The sequence below is a fragment of the Amia ocellicauda genome, chromosome 9 (assembly GCF_036373705.1).
Source record: "Amia ocellicauda isolate fAmiCal2 chromosome 9, fAmiCal2.hap1, whole genome shotgun sequence".
Lineage (NCBI taxonomy): Eukaryota > Metazoa > Chordata > Actinopteri > Amiiformes > Amiidae > Amia > Amia ocellicauda.
Window position 1 is genome coordinate 7265431 of NC_089858.1, and position 19974 is coordinate 7285404.

General features: G+C 38.4%; 1 protein-coding gene across 1 annotated transcript in view; it reads right to left on the reverse strand.

Annotated features, from left to right (window-relative positions):
- LOC136758493 (kinesin-like protein KIF14) overlaps window positions 1-19974 on the reverse strand; it is a 24652-nt gene continuing 4678 nt past the window's right edge. The window contains exons 8-30 of the mRNA XM_066712908.1: window positions 19427-19534; window positions 18964-19080; window positions 18563-18681; window positions 18224-18396; window positions 17506-17653; window positions 17095-17158; window positions 16791-16975; window positions 15276-15378; window positions 14677-14834; window positions 14097-14244; window positions 12075-12170; window positions 11654-11795; window positions 10893-10986; window positions 8919-9051; window positions 8334-8419; window positions 7288-7337; window positions 6349-6555; window positions 5316-5497; window positions 4364-4522; window positions 3188-3316; window positions 2573-2653; window positions 2186-2342; window positions 1-717 (exon numbers count right to left, since the gene is read on the reverse strand). Coding sequence (XP_066569005.1) covers window positions 317-717; window positions 2186-2342; window positions 2573-2653; window positions 3188-3316; window positions 4364-4522; window positions 5316-5497; window positions 6349-6555; window positions 7288-7337; window positions 8334-8419; window positions 8919-9051; window positions 10893-10986; window positions 11654-11795; window positions 12075-12170; window positions 14097-14244; window positions 14677-14834; window positions 15276-15378; window positions 16791-16975; window positions 17095-17158; window positions 17506-17653; window positions 18224-18396; window positions 18563-18681; window positions 18964-19080; window positions 19427-19534 — 3240 coding nt within the window. The 3' untranslated portion in view covers window positions 1-316. The remainder of the gene's footprint in view (window positions 718-2185; window positions 2343-2572; window positions 2654-3187; window positions 3317-4363; window positions 4523-5315; window positions 5498-6348; window positions 6556-7287; window positions 7338-8333; window positions 8420-8918; window positions 9052-10892; window positions 10987-11653; window positions 11796-12074; window positions 12171-14096; window positions 14245-14676; window positions 14835-15275; window positions 15379-16790; window positions 16976-17094; window positions 17159-17505; window positions 17654-18223; window positions 18397-18562; window positions 18682-18963; window positions 19081-19426; window positions 19535-19974) is intronic.

Consider the following 19974-nt stretch of genomic DNA (forward strand, 5'->3'; position numbering starts at 1 on the left):
CAAATATATTACTCTTTATTTTAGATTAGATTATAAAATACTTCAAAATACCACAAATAGTTTTTTCTTTAAATTATAAGAAAATCAATACGCCCAAATACATAATCCCCCCCCATTATACATTTTAAAAGGGAACATTGTTTATTTTGTTTAAACTTTTAAATGTGTAATTGAAAACGTGTTCCATCTTCAACCATACAAGGCATAATTACAAATTTATCAATGCAATTTAATATTCAAATCTGGATAGAAGTCTATTTAAGCAAGAAAAAAAGGACAAAAATCAGACGTCAAACTGATAATGACTTAATGATTCTCAAGACATTTTGCTCTCTATAGTGAAGGCCTCTCTGGTTAACGGCTGACAATTCAGTTTGACGATCACTTCCCGGACAGGCGTCCCACTCCTCCCCCACTTCGGCTTCACGCTGAGGGTTATGGGTAATTGTCTTTTGTACCTTCGTGCACCCTCTGCTCCATTCGGGCTATCGACCCCCCTTTGCCTTTCCAGCAGTTTCCTTAAGTCCTGAGCAGAAGAATTGAGCTGTCTGGCAGCCTTCTCCACCTCATTGTTCAGGGCACTCCAGCGGTCGGCCACAGTGGGGTCCTGCGATTCATCATTCACCGCAGACCACCCAGAGCCAAGCGTTTCCAGGAGAGTCTGGATAGAGTTTGGCAGCGACTCCATCTGTTTCAGCATCTGTAGAGCTGCTTCTTCTGGATTCAAGACAATATAGTTTAATTTCTCGTGTATCGTTCGATTGTAACGTGTACTACGTTGATTGTTCTTTCATTGTGTGCGTCTGATTGCATTCCATAATTTGCTGCAGTTTCCCTCAGGGTATCAATTTCACTTTCAGCCTATATTGATCCACTGCTGGATGAAGGCCTCCCCAAGATGTTTCCACTTACTGCAATCTACAGCTTCTCTTTTCTATGTCACACCTGCAAAGTTTATTATTTAATCTCATCTTTTACGCAGTCATCTAATGTTTTTTCTTCTCTTGGGATCCATTTGATAGCTTCCTTTGTCCATCTTCTTGCAATGCGTATGGCCCATTGCCATTTTAACACTGACACTTTCAAGGATGTCACATTTTCGTTTGTTCTTGGATCCATTCATTTATTTTTCTATCTCGTTATTCCGAGCAGACATCCTTCCATGCTCCTTTGTGTCGTCATTATCATTAATCTATTAAGTGGCCAGGTTTCACAGCCGTAAGTGACCACCAATAGTATACGTTGATCAAATTCTTCTCTTCAGGCAAATGGGTAGATTGCATTTCAACAGTGTGCTGTTCAGGTTCATTTTAAGTCCAGCTTTCTTGCTCACATCTGAGAATTCTTGAAATGGAAACTGCAGGTCTTCAGGCGTTTTTATCAAATGTGACATCGGCAAATTGTAAGCTTAGTTTATATATTTTTCTTCCTAGTGCAAAGTCTTGGAGAGACAGATAGTAGAGAGACCTAGTAGAAGACCACAAAGATTGAGTGACCCAGAGGGGATATGTTGTGTACTGAAGCAGGTGGACGTATGCTGAGGAGGTTTCATCTAGCAGTGGATTGATAAAGGCTGATGAGAACTGTGATATCCATTTATACATCATCATCTCTATCTATATACACTCACTCACGCACACAACCAGAACAAAACTTCATAAAAAATCCTACACATTAGGTATGCGTGAGCTCGTACTCAAGAAAATGCACAGGCTTGGTAGGTTTGAGCATGTGTGTGGGCCAACTGCACCCTTAATTAACTGAAACCGAAATTGAACTACATTTGCTTTACTTGTTTAAAATTACAAAACATTGGACAATCTGGGTGCCTTATATACCGTTATATTTAACCCGATGTCTCCACTGGTTTACAATTATGAATAAGCTCTGATTAGGCCAATTATTAAACTAATTGGTCCTGGAGAGCCACAGTGACTTTTACATTATTCTAATTTAAACCATTAGGCTTACTTAATTGATCCAATTATGGGGACTCATAGTCTTTTTTTTTTTTATTACTGCAGGATTAGAACTCCTTATGGATAGGGCCTGACCACCACTGATTATGTTTGCAACTTTCCACACACAAGCATCCAGTTTACTTGCATCACAGTTTTGGTTGAAATGGGAGCTAAAACTATTTAATGGACATCCAAGAGCAACAGAAACAGTCAAAAAAGATTACCTTTAAAAGGCTCCGTTACAAATGCAAAGGCACCTTTTCCTGCTTGGGCAAGTTCATTCAGCTTCAAATTCAAGGTTGTACAGAACATCAGATATTCTTTAAAGAAGGTGTCCTGTATACTTTCAGACTTGCTGTTTTTAAGGCACTGAATTTCTTTCTGGGGGAAAAACGTATTTTATAAATTCAGAAAGCGGCAAAATCCTGTTTTACCATAAGTAGTTTATTTTCCACCTTATTAAACAAGACTAAATCACACTGCATGTAAGCTTTCTCTTTCAATTTCTCATGTGGTTTTGCTTACAAGGTTGTTAACATCAGAATCATTCAAATAAGGAATGTTCAACAGATTTATGAAACTACGACAACCAAGTCACCAGGTATTCTTACCCAGCATAAGTTAGTTCCGTCTATGAGGAGTCTGAGGGAGGTAAGGTATGCACAGAATACAGAAGTCTTCTTTTCTTCCATCTGGAAATATCAAAAGATAAAAAATGTCCATTAGAATAGACTGTAGTGGCACTTCAAAGCTATCTGCATAGCAAGCATACATATAATTCTTGTCACTCCTTTGAAAAGAAACATGACTGGTTTCTCTAGTAGTGATTCAGGCAGAACAGATGCGAACTTGAATAAAATGATTGCAAATCCTACATTTATTAACAAAACCTGTCCGGTTACGGATATGTTCATAGTTCACAGACACTGTAGTTTCAGTAAGTGTACATCTCTAGTATACATTTAGGTGACAACTGTTTTTCAAACTTTAAAATTGAGGTCACTATACTATACAGTGTATGTACTGTGCATAAGCACTGTTACATTCTCATGCACTACTAAAGCAAATTACATTCACAAGAATACTGGTGTCAAACATGGCCTACACTTTGCATTAATTAAAATATACGTTCTGAATATTCAGTGCTATTTTATGGTCATGTGCATCTTGTAATTTTTGGAAATACAGCAATTCTCTTCAAGACCAATGTATTGCAAATGTCTCACCTTCTCCAAAGGGATATTCTGAATCTGTAATTGCATGCTTTCTAGCTCCGCAATTCCAGCAGCTATTTGACCGTCAATGCTACGGTTGGCTCCTTGAACGAAGGCCTCTTTGAGAGTGTTACCAAGTTGCTTGAGGAAAAAAATGTAGACAACTTATTAAATGAAGATGAATGGATCAAGTGATCGGACATTCATGCAGAGTGTAAGTAAAAAAAAACATGGTCAGCCAAGTCATTGCTTTAGTTCCATCAGGAGGTAAGTGGAAGTTTGAAGGCTGTTCCCTTGGAATACTTTTAAATTCAAGTTGAAATCTTTGAATTGTGCATACCCTTGAATAGGGTATGCATTTAGTACCCAATTGACAGACATCCACGTTAAAAAAACAGCGCAAGGTGTTCATCACTACAGGCTGTCTCAAGAGGAGAGATGTTATTTCATGAACAATTTTACCTAATGAATAACTTTTAGAACAATACAAACCCTAACTCTATATATGCCCGATTGCGAACACATGGAATGCACCTCTTTGTCTTGTCTCAAACATAAACCTTACATTAAAACACCTCTTATGAATCATTCAATTTCTAAAGCAGAACAAGAATAACTAATTCACTGATATTTAACTATACCCATTAAAAGGGCTGTTCAACTGACGCAAGTGCGTAGGTCTATGCAGAAACAAGATTAATGTCACTACATCCTGTGGGTATACTGCAGATATGGTCTACAATTTCACCCTTTCAATAGTCACTGCAGTGTTACTGTAGCATTCCTGTAGAACAATCCAGGTCTTGTTGAACAGTAAAGGGGATACATCAATTAAATACATTTGTCCCCACAAACACTGCTCAGGTGAATCAAAGGGAAGTCAAATGCTCAGCCAAAATAAAAAAAAATGAGCACACCTTTAATAATTAACCAGGATATCAAGTTGAAACACTTAAACACTCAAACTTATGAAACAGTAGAGTGTTTTTATGCTTTAATTCCCCTTCTTGACACTGGCTTAAGATTAGGCATTCACACACATACTGCCGTGCTTATCAGTAGCAGTTTCACTGAACTGCCCAAGCACCTGGGCCAGCTAGCATCATCAATAAACCATACAAGTAATCCTTTAAAACTGAATATTTGACTGAAGCTTTTGCCGACCTAGTGCAGCGGTTGTAAAATTACCTCTGCTTGTTCAGGACCGCATTTTTCTGCCATTGTAAAACGGACCTCGGGCTCCATGGAGACCACAAGCCTGCCCAGTTGGCTGGCGATAGCGAGAGCTGACTGGGCCATCTTGTCTCTTGATTCTGCCACCATAGACTCAATATCGCTTTCACAACCCTGAACAAACAGAAGAAACCAAATTGTTTTTTTTTAGTTTTTCCTAATATTTACTAGTGTTTTCTATTCATGAGTGTTCCATTAGTTATCTGAGGTCTTATTTGAGAGGAAAAAAAAAAGACGCCAGCCACCTCAGTTCACATAAATTATCCCTTACAACAGGGGGATAGGATGTAAATATTTTGAAATGCATACACTATATCGACATGTAAAACCAAAATTGGAAGTTTTCAGCTTTTAACCCCATTTGTGATTAGTTTTATATTGTGGCCAAAAGCAGAAATGCAGTATTATATTAAATTTATGAACAGAATTTGTACTAATTTTAGTCATTTACCCACAGTGTTTTTCTGCTTAGAACTATTTGACATCACTGGGTTTGTTAGAAACTTACAAAACAGTATTTGAATAATTACCATTTTAAACTATTAGATTCTACAAAATATGCATTATATATATAACATTTTATTCTTCTCATTCTATTCATATACAACTCAAAGCAAATGGTTTCCTTAACGTCACATTTGTCAAGAGACACTGTTCACTCTCTGCGTTCAACTCAAAAGAAAAACTAAAATCTATAAAATATTTTCCCTAAGCAGGTCTGCCCTTTAAAAAAATCTTCAAATTAAAATATTTATGAAGCTTGCTGAGTTAATGGACATTTCTCTAGTACTGAAACCTTTACAGCTTGCGTTGTTACCATAGTGACTCAACAGCTCAAAGAATGGAAGCCGAACATCAAACATTCTTGAAGCCCACATTAGGAGAGACAAAGGCGAGTGTGACCTACATGGAGAAAGAGCATAAGATTCCCTCCGAGCAGTTTGAGCTGAGCCGAGATTCCATTCAAGACGGTACTCTGCACAGTGGCTTCCGGTATGCAAGTCCCCCAGAGCTGCAGAGTTGTCATGAAGCGGTTCATGCTGGTCGCTGCAGTCAAGCAATGGTTCTGGATGTCTGGGCTCTTAAAAACTGAGAAATGGCGAAAACGGGACCATACGGATTAGTTTTTTTTTAAAAAAGGGTGCCATGAAAGCAAACATGTATGAGTCATACCTTCCAAACTGTAAAAGTTTTCATAAATAAAAATCCCCAAATATTAAAACGTTTTGTGCAGGGTGGGTAAAAGGTTAAAGGAGAAGTCTCCAAGATTGATTCCATCATAAGCAACTTTTTTTTAATTAATTTTAAAAATGCGTTTAATAACTTCCTGGATAGCAGAAAAAATACAAAAATCAACTATTTTCCATAGCAACTCGAGTCATTATGATCCAGTCAGCGAAACTGTAAGGTTTATTCCATATTCTTAATCTTTGATGACAATTATAATTTCCATAGACAACCTGAAGTATCGCCGTGTCTACCGAGCTCTGAGAAATTCTCTTTATAAGGTGGCATAATTTTGTTGTTCTTTCCAACAGGAGATTGTTTGTGCAAGTCATTCAAAAAAGGGGAACAAATCTGCAATCTGACTTGAGCTGCCACGGGGAAGACAGACGCTGCGATTTTGTAGTTTTTCTGGTATCCGGAAAGTAATGACACAACATTCTGAAAAACCGATGGCGCATGTATGCTGGCATGAACCATTATTTGGCAAGTTTTAAATGTTAATTCTAAAAGTTGCTATTGTGATAGAATCAATCTGGAAGAGTGCTATATATCTAACATACTTATACACTATAGCACCACAAAACCATTATTTGGGCAATTGTGCATGTTATGCGTAACAGCTGCATTCCTGGGACTCTACAGCACCAGGGTAGGATAAACTTGTTATAGTATAGTACAGTACAGTACATGCTTTCAACACCTCAATAACTTACCTGTGTGGGGGGAGTTCTCCTGTAGTTGCGTGTATGATTCTGCAATAATCTTGATGGAGTCGATGACAGCCTGCAGATCTAGCAAAAGCTGATCAGTCAAGGTTGTGGCTTCCCATTGCTTCTGCAGCCCCTCCACAACACACTGAATCAACCGTTTGCATGCAATCACACACCCAGCACCCACTGCTGGGGCCTCATCCTGAAACACTGGAAGAATGGGGATCGGGAATGTTTTAAAATGTCATTAGTTCGATTTCTTAGTTCTTAGTTCTTATAGTTCTATGAAGTTAATGGATAATTCCTGGAAAAGGCAGCTGTGTGGCATAGTAAGCATGTTGAAATTCCAGCATTTTTTCAAAATCTGCAGTCACCAAGAGGAGCATCTTCAACTACAATCAAGTGCATAACATGAGGTCTCTAAAACTAATGATAATCAAATATTCAACTCTAGGCCCTGGCAGTCTGATCTATGTGCCACTGATGATTTTTGGGTTTCTTCACGATTGACCCATCATGAAAGAATTCAGATGGGTTACAACATTCTCTCTCATTATTAAGTCTATTAGTAAAGAAATATCCCATTAACCTTTTCAATTTTAATCTTTATGGAAAACCAACATTACTGGGTGAAACTAGGTGGACTGTTTTCTGCAATAATTTGTGGCTGAACATGACAATGCTACAAATCCCTTGAATAGTCTGGGCTCACTTTTCATGTAACCATCCAACATTTGACTAAATTGGAAGACTTAACTTATTGGTAGTAATAAGTAGAATGTCCCAATGGTTTGGTACTAACTCGGAAATAAAATTCCCTAGCATGGTCTCAAGAGCAGGGTCTTCAGGTTTTTGTTCCATCTGAACCCACATTTAGCAAATTTAACAATTCAATTGGCAATTACCTGTATGCCACACCCACACACACACACACACACACACCTTTAATCATCAGCTGTTCAGATAGTTGCCTTCCCAAAGAACTCCGACGCCTGTTTTGAAAAAGACAATATACATTTGAATGGGTTTATGCAACCACAACTTCTGTTAAAATATTTAAATGCATATTTGAACTCTCCACCATTGCAAAATAAGTAGTATTTTTTGAATATGTGGCACACTTGGATTTCGGATCTTTTAGAGACCCTTCAAATCACAGGGATGCATTTTTCTGTCAATGAGAAGAATAGATTGTTTGGTCATGAAGATTTTGGACATTTTAAAATAAGACAGACCGACTGACATTACAAGTGCAAACAACTGTCAGGTTGAGGGAACTCCCCCCCCCCCCCCTCAAGCACTTCGAAGCCTAGTTAGAATTTGGCTAAGACATTACTTTTGAAAGGTAGTCCAATTATAAGTGTATTTTGCTTGAAAAAAAAAAAAATGATCTTGCAACTGCAAGCTGATCAACCCCTTTTGCATTTTGGATGGCAAGGAAAGTCTGGCTGCTTTCCATCCATTTCAAGTACATTTTCTGGAGACATTCAGAAACAACCAAAAGGGGAAAAAGCAGATCTATAAATCTGTATTTTAAAACCGTGGAATGCTCGCTCATAAACAAACATTCCTGAGATCTCCCCGATTCTGGCCATATTTGTCCAGTCTAATCTAGCCCCTGCAGATGCAGTTTACAGCCTCTGCAGTTCAAAGATGAAGCCTGTTCTCCCTTCCATCAATTAGAATCATGTCTGTTGATGGTGACAGCTATATTGTCTCCACAGAGACCAGCTCAAATGCATCACTATAAACAGTGAAGACAAAGGCCAGTGAGGCATCCAGCTTCTGACATAGAAGTAAAAATGTTAACCATTTCAGGGACTGAGGCGTGTTTATTTTTTTAAATGCGCAACAATTACAAATCATGATATGAATCATTACTTTGTGTTATATGTTGATATTTTCAAGTCAAGAGTACTGTAAACAGCAGGTAATTCTGGAACTAAAAAAATAGACTGGGGAGAAGATGAGAATAGCAGACCAAATACCTCCGTGGAGAGTTGGCTTGGACCTCCTTATCCCAGGTATCTGATGGATCGTAGAAAAGCACATCTTCATTCCCTTCATATTTACCCTTAAACAAGTGAAAATGTAAAATGTAATTGAGACTGGTGTTTCACAACTCCTGTAAACTCCTGTTCTACTTAATTTGTTTGGTAGATTGATTTTCCATGCTTGCTAACTTTCTCACATTGTGGAACGTCTATGTTGAAATATGCAAATGAATGGCTTTGCAGCACAGTCTCTGCATGGTGCCTAACCTATGACATCACTGGTGACATCACCGACATTGGACACAGGTTGCACAATAGAGACAAAAAGAGCAGTTGCCGGGCCAAAGATATACAAGCTTTGGGGCAAGGTGGAGGAATGAAAAGCAGAAACCTAAAAAAGATTTTCTGCATTCACTCTTCTTTACACCAATAGTAAACATTTCATTAGTAATATGCTGTTCTTTGGTAAATAATGATGCTGGTCCTTCACGTTTCTACTGAATTATTAAATGAAGTATTTATCTTGATAAAACGAAAAGATATAAAGGCCCAATGGGAAGGAGAACTGGAAATCTGTACCTGATAGAGCTCCCTCATGGACACCAATTTTCCTTCAAATTTTTGCAGGCTCCAGAGTGTCGATATGCCCAGCTTTTTGTTGGTGACACGGACATTCACAGCGGGAACTTCTTCTACTGAGACGGTCTCATACCTATATGAATGTCAATGTAAAAAGCCTTATCTACCCCGAGAGAAAGGGCATTTTCTCCAATCAGCCCAGCCACCAGGTCAGTAGCTTTTTACAGTTTAATCAAATGCCATCTTGGTCAGTCTGGAGATTCATACAGGGATCTCCGTCTCACTCAGCATTTCTTGTGCCGCAATGTCAATTCTGCAGGTTTTGCAAACCACCGACCACCCCTGAATTGAAACTCCAGTCTTTGTAAATCGATTAACAATTCATACACTGCCATTCTGTTTTATTTTAAAATAGAAATCTGAATATTCTTCAACGGCTTGTAAAAAAAAGTGTTGAATTAATCAGATTGCCATAGACTTTGTTACTGGTAGGTATATGATATTTAATTTCACACATTACAAACCCACATAAGGACTAAACTCTAATTAAGTACATACATATTCAAAAGAAAATACCTTACACACTTGAATGCATTACACTTTATTCATTATGTTTTCGAGAGTTTCAGCCATTTATTACTTTGTTGTGGAAGCATGCTTGTAGAAACTAACCCAGGTGCAGCTAGCACGATTCAGCTTTCAACAGAAATGATCACTCTTTCAGATAAGTACATTTACAGTCTATTTTCAAGTGCTTTGCCACAATAAATGGAATGTTCAATCTTTTAATACACTTCACCTCTGGAAAAAACAACCCCCCCTCCCCAATTTAAACAGCAGTCCATACCGAAGGTGAAGTACTGTGAGAACTATAGAAGGTAAAGTGTTCTTTGTTATATTTTCATAATACCTAAAAAAAAAGTTAATAGAAAATAAAAGTAAAAAATAAATACAAAATCCTTGGAGTAAAAATTATAAAGATTCTTGGGTTTTGGGCGTTTCATGTCAATAGCACCTACTCTTCAGCTATTGGCAAGTAGTTTCCAGAAGTTTCAATTTCTTGATAAAAAGGAGGGAACTATTCATTTAAATATGCATTTCCCTGCTGCTCAGACTAAAACAATAGTTAGCTCAAGGTCACTCTCGTATTATTGGGAGGCTGCTTGGGAAGAAATCGTGGCGTATTGAAAGCATGTTTCCCCTTTCCATCCAACAGGGGTCCTGATCTCCATTAGTTTACATCAACAACATGAAAATTGAATCAGCATTAAGCGCAAGCTTGGAAGAACTCGTGTTGCATGAATATTAGCGGAGGGAGGCAGCACAAATTTAGAAGATGATACACTTTGTCAAAACCAGCCTTGACTCAGAAAACAGAGCAAGCCTATACAATGAAATAACTTCTGGCTTTATTATTTATTTACCTCAACAACCAATTACCTTGTGAATTACGGCCGACACTTCAGATCAGCAGGTTAAAAGGACAAGAGCAATTAACTGGACACAACCCTTCAGTTGAAGCATTAAGTGCAGTGCCCTGAGGATTTGTATTGCTTCTGATTTACAATAATTAAACAATGCAAAACCTGTTTAATTTGCAGAAGACACAAAATGCTGGGAAGAGCAGTGGATATGGTAAATGATGCGCAGTGCAGGCAAAAGGATTTGGGTGTGTTTTGCAAATGGGCAGACTTCAAGTAAAAGCCTCGTCTGTTATACAAAAAAGAAAAAGGCAGACAAGGATCAACACAAACAGGACAGGTGAAAGGTAAGAATATCACAGAGGACAGAAGGTTATGAGCCACAACAAAACGTGTAAAATGCCATTCTAGACATTATGCTTGGATTATGTATCAAGTAAAAAGGAAGGTTTACCTGTAAGTTAGTGTAAATGGTAACTTTGGGTTTAATTTTGGGGAACACAAATATTGCACATTGTTTTGTTGTTATCCCAGGATGCAAGACTCAAAATACCTGGTGAATGTGGTTTGCTTGTTGAGTGTCCTGCTGATTGTATTGGCTTCCTGTAGCAGCACAGATAATCGGAGAGATCCCCATTGGGACTGGCCTTAAAAAATGGGACATAACATGTAATGTTGAAGAAAAATTCACAGGTTAATAAAGGAAGTTATTAATCCAAATGATCCAAGTACAGTTGAGAAGGAACCATTGAAAAGCAGAGTTTCGGGTTCTAGTGTAATCTGGAAGATTTTCTACTAACTCCAGCAATTTCCTTATTGTAATAAAGTGACAAAGAATCATTTAAAAAAGGGCAGTGCTAGAAAATATTTCACCTACTTATATATATTAAAGCATGATGCGTGTGCTACAATGTCTTAAAGTGCATGAATCTGTTTTCAGGGAATTTAGTTGCAGACTATCATTTCTAGCCTGAAATTTTGACAAATTCTTACGAACACAATGCTATTTAAGATCACCCGATAAAGAATATGCAGGTAACCATTTAGCAAAACTCTGTTGTTGCAGCCTATTCCTTTTGACATAGTGCCCCCTTGTGGTTAATCTGAAGTTCATCCTTGTGACGAGCCTAAGATTAAGGGAATTTTAGGGAATTTGTTTCCAGTACCTGTAGGACCTGTATTTACACCACACAAATGTACAGAAAACATTCTGCAAAAAGTAAAGAAACTGCATACAGACCATGCTTTTGCATAAATTGATAAGTGATGAAACAAGCTACTAGCAAAGTAGCTCGCCCAGTGCCCTGGCCCTACCCTGTATGAAAGCTCTCCTCCTCTCCTCCTCTTTGGAGGCTCGGGCCTGCTGCACCTTCTCCACCTCTTGTGTCAGCTTCTCCTTCTCCTGCTGCAGGGCCTCCATCAGCTTATGGTGCCTCAAACCGCACGCCTCCAGCTCCTGTAAAGAACAGAAACCCAAACGGTACACAAGACCAATTTTTATGTACTTAAAACCATGCCCTTATCAAGGATCTGTAGACTAAATATAGGAAGTGCAGCATAGATTATAATTAAAATAACTTGTAATACACTAATATCTCCCTTTTAAGAAAAGGTCTTAAACTTTAAAAGGAAAAACACTTTAAAATGTATACCAACCACAGCAAGATAGGAGCGCTCTCTCCAGTTTGATAACCAATGCACCACTTAAAAACAAACAAAAACCATAAAAACACACCTGTGTGAACGGCCCAGTTAAATAGATCTGAAGAGTGCGTCTTCTCTGCTCTACCTCTTGGGTCAGAATGTCTTGCTTCATGTTTAACTCTTCTTCCTGGACACACAGGATTCAGAGAGAAGAAAAAAAAAAACTTGAACATCAGCTCTTTTCAGTGCAACCTGGCATTCAGTCTTCTTCAACATTTAACCTCCGAATTTATTACATCAGCCAATACCATTTTACATCCCCAATGGGCTAGACGAGCCACGTTTTAGTAGAAAAGAGGATTATCCATATTGTACTTGTCCTGTCATTACATTTGTTTGGGGGTGGGTCTGAGGGAACACTGGGTATTCAATTTGAGCATTCTGAAAGTGCACCTGTAAATTTTGATACAAAACACCACATTTACAATTAGGTACAAATCTGAGAAGCTGGGAATTACACCATTAAAGAGAAAGACTGCATTTTTTCACACAGGACGATAATTGAGGACCATAGTACATCACCATGTATTTAATCGGAAAGTGTCCCCTGGGTGGGTGATTTTTATATTAAGAAGTGGTGTTTCTTGTGGTTTTTTCCTTTCCTCATAATTATCCTAAATCAAATCCTCTTTTTATTCTTCCCTGCAACTGTGCATCCTAGGAGTTGGGGTGAAGTGAGCTACACAAGCATACAAATACGAAAACATGCATTATACAATCATTTTCTTAGCAATCAGATTTTATATTCCCCCATCGATTACCCCTCCACAAAAGGGGAAAAAAACATTCAGCTATTGTTTTCTAATAAAGAAAAAAATGTAGAAGACAGACAACAGTGGGTGAGAATAAAATTAAAAGTAGTCTTTTTTTCAACTCATAAAATGACTCAAATATAGACTTGAGTTATAAGGGTAAAAGGAGGACGTTTGTGGCAGCAATTCTGTTGAAACATATCTATTCAATTATCTGCACTACCAATTATTTCCAGGCTGTGTGAATTCTTTTGCCCTTTCTAGAACTATTACCACGTTAGATACAGTACTGGAGATTGTGCTAACTCAAAAATGCTGCGTCGTGAAGATCGGGCTAGGAAAGCATGCAATTAATCACCACGATAACATGAGAAGATGCTGATTTGTAACAGCTAATTAGTGAACCCACACAAATTTATGCTGATCAACTTGTAAAAGCTAAGCTGGAGGGAACGAGTCTTGACAGATGTTGAATGCAATCAGTGGCTACAAGAAATGCTTACTTGAATTGGTTTTTGTACATTTACACAAGAATCTACCTCATTTCATGAAATCATACAAGTATGAACAATATTTAACTTATGAATTAAATGTATTTCCTCAATTTCTAATTTCAATGCATTAAGGAAGAGGTTGGCATTCAGACTATGGCTTTCAAGGTTTAAGATTAGATGGATCCACTTTGTCTGTTGCAATAGTTGTATACAAAACTTGCTTTGTTTCATTTTTTAAAAAAATAATTCTGGTTAGTTTTACCTGTCATATTATTCAAACCAAATCGACATCACTTCCAAGTGAATTAGTTTGATTCCACCCCAAATTACAAATGTTAGCTAGTAGAACTTTTAATTAAAAAAAAAAAAAGCCTACACATATTGTTCAAGGTAATAAGAATTCAAAGCACTGCTGAACAATTAGAACATCTTCAAATTACTTACATACTTGTAAATATCAGTGATGTTACCACACCTGAAAATACATTTTACAAAATAGGCATTAAAACAGTCATTCTAACCAACACCTTGAACAAGTAATATATTCACTTAATTGCACCGTCAGTCAGTCATTCAATCTGCGGAGGTACATTTATGCGTGTGTGTATCCGGTCTGACCACTCTGTCCCAGACCCCAGTATATCATTCAATTTGAAAGTATGAGGTGCTATTGACTGTGCTTAATAAAACAATTGATCATTACACAAAACATATGGCTGTACTATTTCACGCTAAATAAACATCCCAACAAGGAATGTTCCATTGTCTGTATTGAAATAGTACAATCTGGCTCTCGGAGTCACTAACCATCTCTCTCTGCAGCTCCCGGATGTGATCCTCGTACTGACGGCGCTGGGCTGACAGCTCTTGCTGGGCGAGCTCTCGCGCCGTCTGCAGCTCCTGCATCAGTTCCTGCTGAGCCTGTTGTCTGGCTTCTTCAATTTCAGCCTCAATTCTTGAAATGGAAAGAATACATATGACAGTTGGGAAAGCTTCTCTCTCACCATTTATAGATTAAATTATAGATCTATCATACAGGTTTACCAAAAATAAAAATGAGTGGTCATGGTTGATTTGTCAACATAATTATAGGCTTTGTAAATGAACTTCCAAAGCATGTTTCAGTGCAGAATATATTTGTGAAAATGCTTTTTTCATCACAAATGTTAGGAAACATTTTCGTATTCCCATAGAAAAGTATTAATTCACCCTCAAATTACATTTGTGGCTTTAAAAGTCGTAATAAAGCAGCCAGAGTGATCACAATGGTGCAACAATTTCTCTTAACCAAATCTGAAATCATATGCAATGTTTTCCAAGCACCTACATCTATATAAAAAAAAACATCTCTCTTCAGAGGGCTCCAGTCAATAAAGGCAATGTTTACCTTTGTTTCTGGGCATCCAGCAGCTCATTCTTGGCAAATTCAAAGTCCCTGTGCACGTCTTTGGTGCCCCCTGGGGCTTCAGATGCACGGTACCCACTCTGCTCCACGGAGTGGTTGAAGCGAAAATAGTGATCCCCACCAAGGACCACACGGTCTCCCTGACAAGTACGAAACTATTCTGGTTATGATCTTTATCAACATTTAATCAGATCAAAGATACCTGCCCAGAAAATCATCATACGACAATATGGAATATTTGCCAAATCGTTACAAAAGTCTTTAATAGGCAACTGACTAAAAGTAATTTCTCAGAACTATGCTTGCAAGATGGAGGTATGGTTAAATAAATCAGCCCTGTAGCTTTAACCAATACTGAATAACTTCAAGTAAAATGAGTAGCAGCATAACAGAAACTATATGAAATTTAATGCTAAAACTGGTTTTAAAATCACTATAATAGAACAGCATTTAAGATTGCTTTGTATCCATTGTATATAGGCTTACAGGTTAGCTTATTCACTACATTATTAATTGATCTATCTTAGTGAGGCATCAATGACAAATACTGCAGTTCAATGATTGTACATCAGTCTACATACATGATGCAGTGTGACTGGTTGTGTAAGGTGGACTCCATTAATGTAGGTCTTTGCATCTTCAACTGGGGTCAAAGTGACATTTCCATTTGTGTTTGTAAGAAGACTGCAAAGAACAGAGAAAACGCTTCAGAAATATCGATTGTTACGTATTTGTTCCATTCAAGACCCTCAAGGCAGTATTACACAGAAAAAGGTGATTAAAGAAGCTGGAAGACAACACTTCCCTGCATTTAAACAAAGCTCTGATTTAACATAATTAAAGCTTAGCTAAAATGGACCATAAATTAATACCACAAAAACACTGAAAAGGCAAATTCAAAAGAGTTTCACTTGAATCCAACATGATTTGCAAGGGTTGTGTCACATCCCGTTTAAATCCAGTTCAATACTGACAAACCCTTTCATCTGGATCTGGAACTTGTGGAAATGTCTAGGGGTCAAGTCAGATGTGTTTTAGGTGGAAGTGAATTAGTTGATTCTCATTCCCTGTGTGTGTGTGTAACTGCACGGTTTTATAGAGATTGCCATAGAAGTAGGAGCAAAAACAATTTCAAAAATTAAAAATAAACATTACAGGATGTGGAGGTGCTTTCAATTTTCAAGGCAGGCATTTAGATTTCGATTGCATTAGGATACAAATCACTGATGGCATTAAACTGAAATTTGATTCAAAGCAGCAAAAATTTTCCACATGGGAGCTGGATTTAAAACTGTTTGGTCTGACAGTTTTAGGAGATGATATCCCTAAATAGAACTTCAGAATAATTATTCCACCTTTCCAAAATCCAAGAGCGAGAATCATTTGGAAAAGACATTTCATGACTCTCATTTAAGTTAAAGCTTCCTTTATATCAATCTGGATCCTAGAAACACATCATGATAAACTAAATCCTTCATGTAATATTGTTAAAATGACAGGGATTCGCCGACATTTCTCAGAAGGATATTCCCTTTGATTTGAAGGAGAAAACAAAAAGCCCACAACAAAAAAAAAATAATACAAAAACAGTAGACTGGTGAAAACTAATTTAAAATAGCCAGCAGACTAAGCGGACTTTTCCATTTCACTGTAGACGAACTGCCAGATGCTCTTCGTCAAAGCGTTTCCGTCTTGTCAGCTTTCTGTATTTGGAAAAGGCACGTGTGGGGGAAAAAACAAACAAAACAAAAAAACATCCCCTTTTTTTATTCCTCTTATTTCCTCATTCAACACATCTAATACAAAAGCCGTCCTGTGATGGCACAACCCATATGCTGCATTATAACTACACAAAAACAAGAAATAAAAAGGTTCCTATCCCATCTCTTCCATATGGCAGTGGCATCATCTGCCATCGGTGACAGAGTGAAACGCTTGCGTCTGAAAGATGTTCCCTCTGATCTTCACAGGGTGACAGTACGGCATGCGACAATCACTTGTCATACCACTTGCGGTTTTTAGCACTGCATTCTCATTTAAAAGATAAGAAGTACCCCCCCCCAACCCCGTTTCATACCAGTAGACTCCGAACCCACCAGTGCTGCTCCGCGATGAGGGCTCCCGTTAGCTGGATGTCATATTTGGAGCCCGCCGTGAGCCGCCCCACTTTCATCTGGCCTTCTTTAATGATGTACAGCAGCATCTCAGAGAGCTGGGGGTCTTCATTCAGGTTTACAAGGTAGGGAAACCGATTGTCCACTTTGAAGGAAACTCCTGCCTTCTACAATACAAGGGAGTATATATACACAGCATTGGATTTCAAATAAGAGAACATCTTTTTAATCAGCACATAAATACCATTTGATCACTTCCATGAGCTCGGCACAGATCTCCACAAACCTGCAGTCCCTCTGCCTCCTCCATTTTACACTGCTCTGCCAAGGCCAGCTTCACTTTCCATTCCCTAAAAGGAAAATCAGCCTTCGAGTTATCCCTTTCGAATGCAACTTGACACGCAAAATACACACACACACACACACACACCTGACTGCAAAGATTCCCCATCAGAGGTCTGATACATTTTAATTTAATGATTGCAATTCTATTCAAATGTAACTCATTCACCTTAGAACAACTTTAATATCCCATACATCAAATAAACAGAGTAATCTTAAAATAAAATATGGTTAAATAAAATAGATGCTCTGTATGATACAAGACAACAATGAAGAGGGTAGAAGCCTAAGCATTTAAAACTGTCCTGTCTCTTCAGTTTGGAAAAGACAAACGGATGCCAATAACAGCGCTTACTCTTGGGCCTGCGTCAGCTCTCTCTCCTGCTGCAAGAGCTTTTCTTTCAGTGACAGGATCTCCTGCAGGTTGGCATCATACTCCATTGCCCCCATTCCTTGGCTACACCGCCCAGCGGTTCTCAGCTTCTCAATTTCTGCTTTGAGCTCTGAAAAGGGGTTTCGGTATCAGTCGTTAACCAAACTATATGAAAATCTAAAAGACTATATGGAGGATATTTTGAGTCATTAACACTGGGACAAATCAGAATTACTGCAAAACCACAGCAGAGGAAATGTGCTTAAAACTCAATATCAAAGGCCCAGATGAAGGACTGGCTGAAGTTTAAGTTTTTTTGAAGATTTGAAGTTCATGATCAACCTGCAAAATGCCAGGTAGTGTTTTTTTTTTGTCGTTAGATTTAGCTGAAGACAAATGTGACAATGTTAACCATAGTCAGCTACACCTCATTTATACCACTCAGTTTAGTCCATGCAGTGGCTATGCAGGGCATGTGGGGGACAGGGTTTACTTTTAAAAGCAATTTAGTGAATGAGGCTGTTGGTATTTTAGGAAATAATGCTCAATATGCTGAGCAGTTGATCTTAAAGCAAAATGTAATGTGTGCAGGCTGCAAATAAACTTCCAAAGCCATCAAACGATATTCCCATGTTGCCTGCAGGCTTCATCCCACCTTCAAGGTGTTATTCTGTGGCTTGAAAACTCCCAGAGCCTTTACCCCTGATAATTCTGGCGCTGGAGTCCTCATTGACCTTCGCCACGTTGATGATGCGCCGAGCTTGCGTGGCGTAGCGCAGGGTGCTCAGGGTTTCCTCGATGTTGACGGCAGCCGGACTGACCGCTGCAATCATGGCGGTCTTGGAATTGCCTCCGAGACTCTCCTTCAGGAGCCTGCGAAAAGTACAAGTACAAACTTTCGTTATAAACATTTAAAATCAGCACCTACCCATAATTGCGTCTTCTCTGTAATGTGGTTCAGTTCCACCATAGTTATAACTCACCATAACTCTTAACTATGCCTCATAGCTCTCAAGTAATTTACTATATTTGGGCTTACCAGGTTAGCACAGAGTCTCTGTAAGGAATAAATGCTTTCTTCTTGGACTGGGAGGCTTCAGAAAGAGCACAGATGACCTTTCCCAGTGTCATCAATGATTTGTTTATACTGGCTCCCTCCTAGACAGCAGAGTTCAAACACAACTGATTAATTATAATGAATACAAACTGCGATCTGGCAGCTTACCACAGTTCTACACACCTCCGATGTGCATGCCATACTAGCAAGACCTGTCTATACCAAGTTGCAGATTGCCTTTAATATACATGTGAAATGTAACAACTTTCCTCTAAAATAAACCTCTGGTATAATCAGTCACCAGCAGGGGGAGTCTTCACCTTACACATTGGGTCGGTAATACTAGTGTGATTCAATGGAACCATGTGCAAGTTATCCCTGACCTTAAGTCTTATGCCAGTCGTGTGTGCAGCCGTGGAACGTTCACTGCCTGCAAGATCCACCAAATTAATGTGACTCCGCACTGTATGGTCATGGGAAACGCCTTCCACTTCCTCTCTCTGGGGGGAGGAGAGGCAACAACACACAAAAGAAAAAAACAAAATCAAATGTCCGATAGTATTTTTTATTTTTTTCGCTTGTGCTTTCAATTGATCAAAACTACTAGTAAAATGGATATATTGTTTTAGTCTAGAGAAAGAGACGTTTTGGACCACCATCGAAAGTGAGTGTTAGGCAAAGCCTGTAGATTCATTCACCTGTTTTACAAAAAACATTGTCACGATTGAAAAAATTCTAAAAAATGCATTGGGAGGAAAATGTTCAACAGGATAATTGAATTAAAACAAACTTCTGGGCGCACTGGTCACTAGATATAAATGTATACAGAGAAGAAAGGGCCACTACCTTTGTCTGAGTCAGCACCACAGTGAACACCGAGTGGGATCTGGAACTCTTGTCATTCATGCCAGTGGCTGCGGTGGCCCTTTGTTTATTTCCCAGCTCAAGCCAGGCCTAAAATCAAATACCCACGTCAACATCAGCACAGGACAAAGAACAGACTCTCAGACAGATTCTCAAGAATTCGGTGAAACATCAATATAAGTTTTTATTTTTTTTATATACCAAACCCACTGATATTCTGTGCTACATATTAGCGTTACATATCCATTGGGGTCTTGTTTTGGTATGCCGGACAATGCCTGGGCACAAATCATGAGAATTTCAGAATTCCAAAAGCTCCAAAAAGAAACCAAGGAATAGTTTTAAACTGCATAAATCAGTAAATTAATCTACATAAAATTGACACTTAAATTAAATAAAAATAACACCAATTTTATACTGAGACACCTAAACCTAAATAAGGAGACAATGCCAGGCCAAGAAGAGATCTAGTAAAAGGATAAATTCTCAGCCATCTTGGTACATTTTAGATGAGCTCTACAAACCTTGTC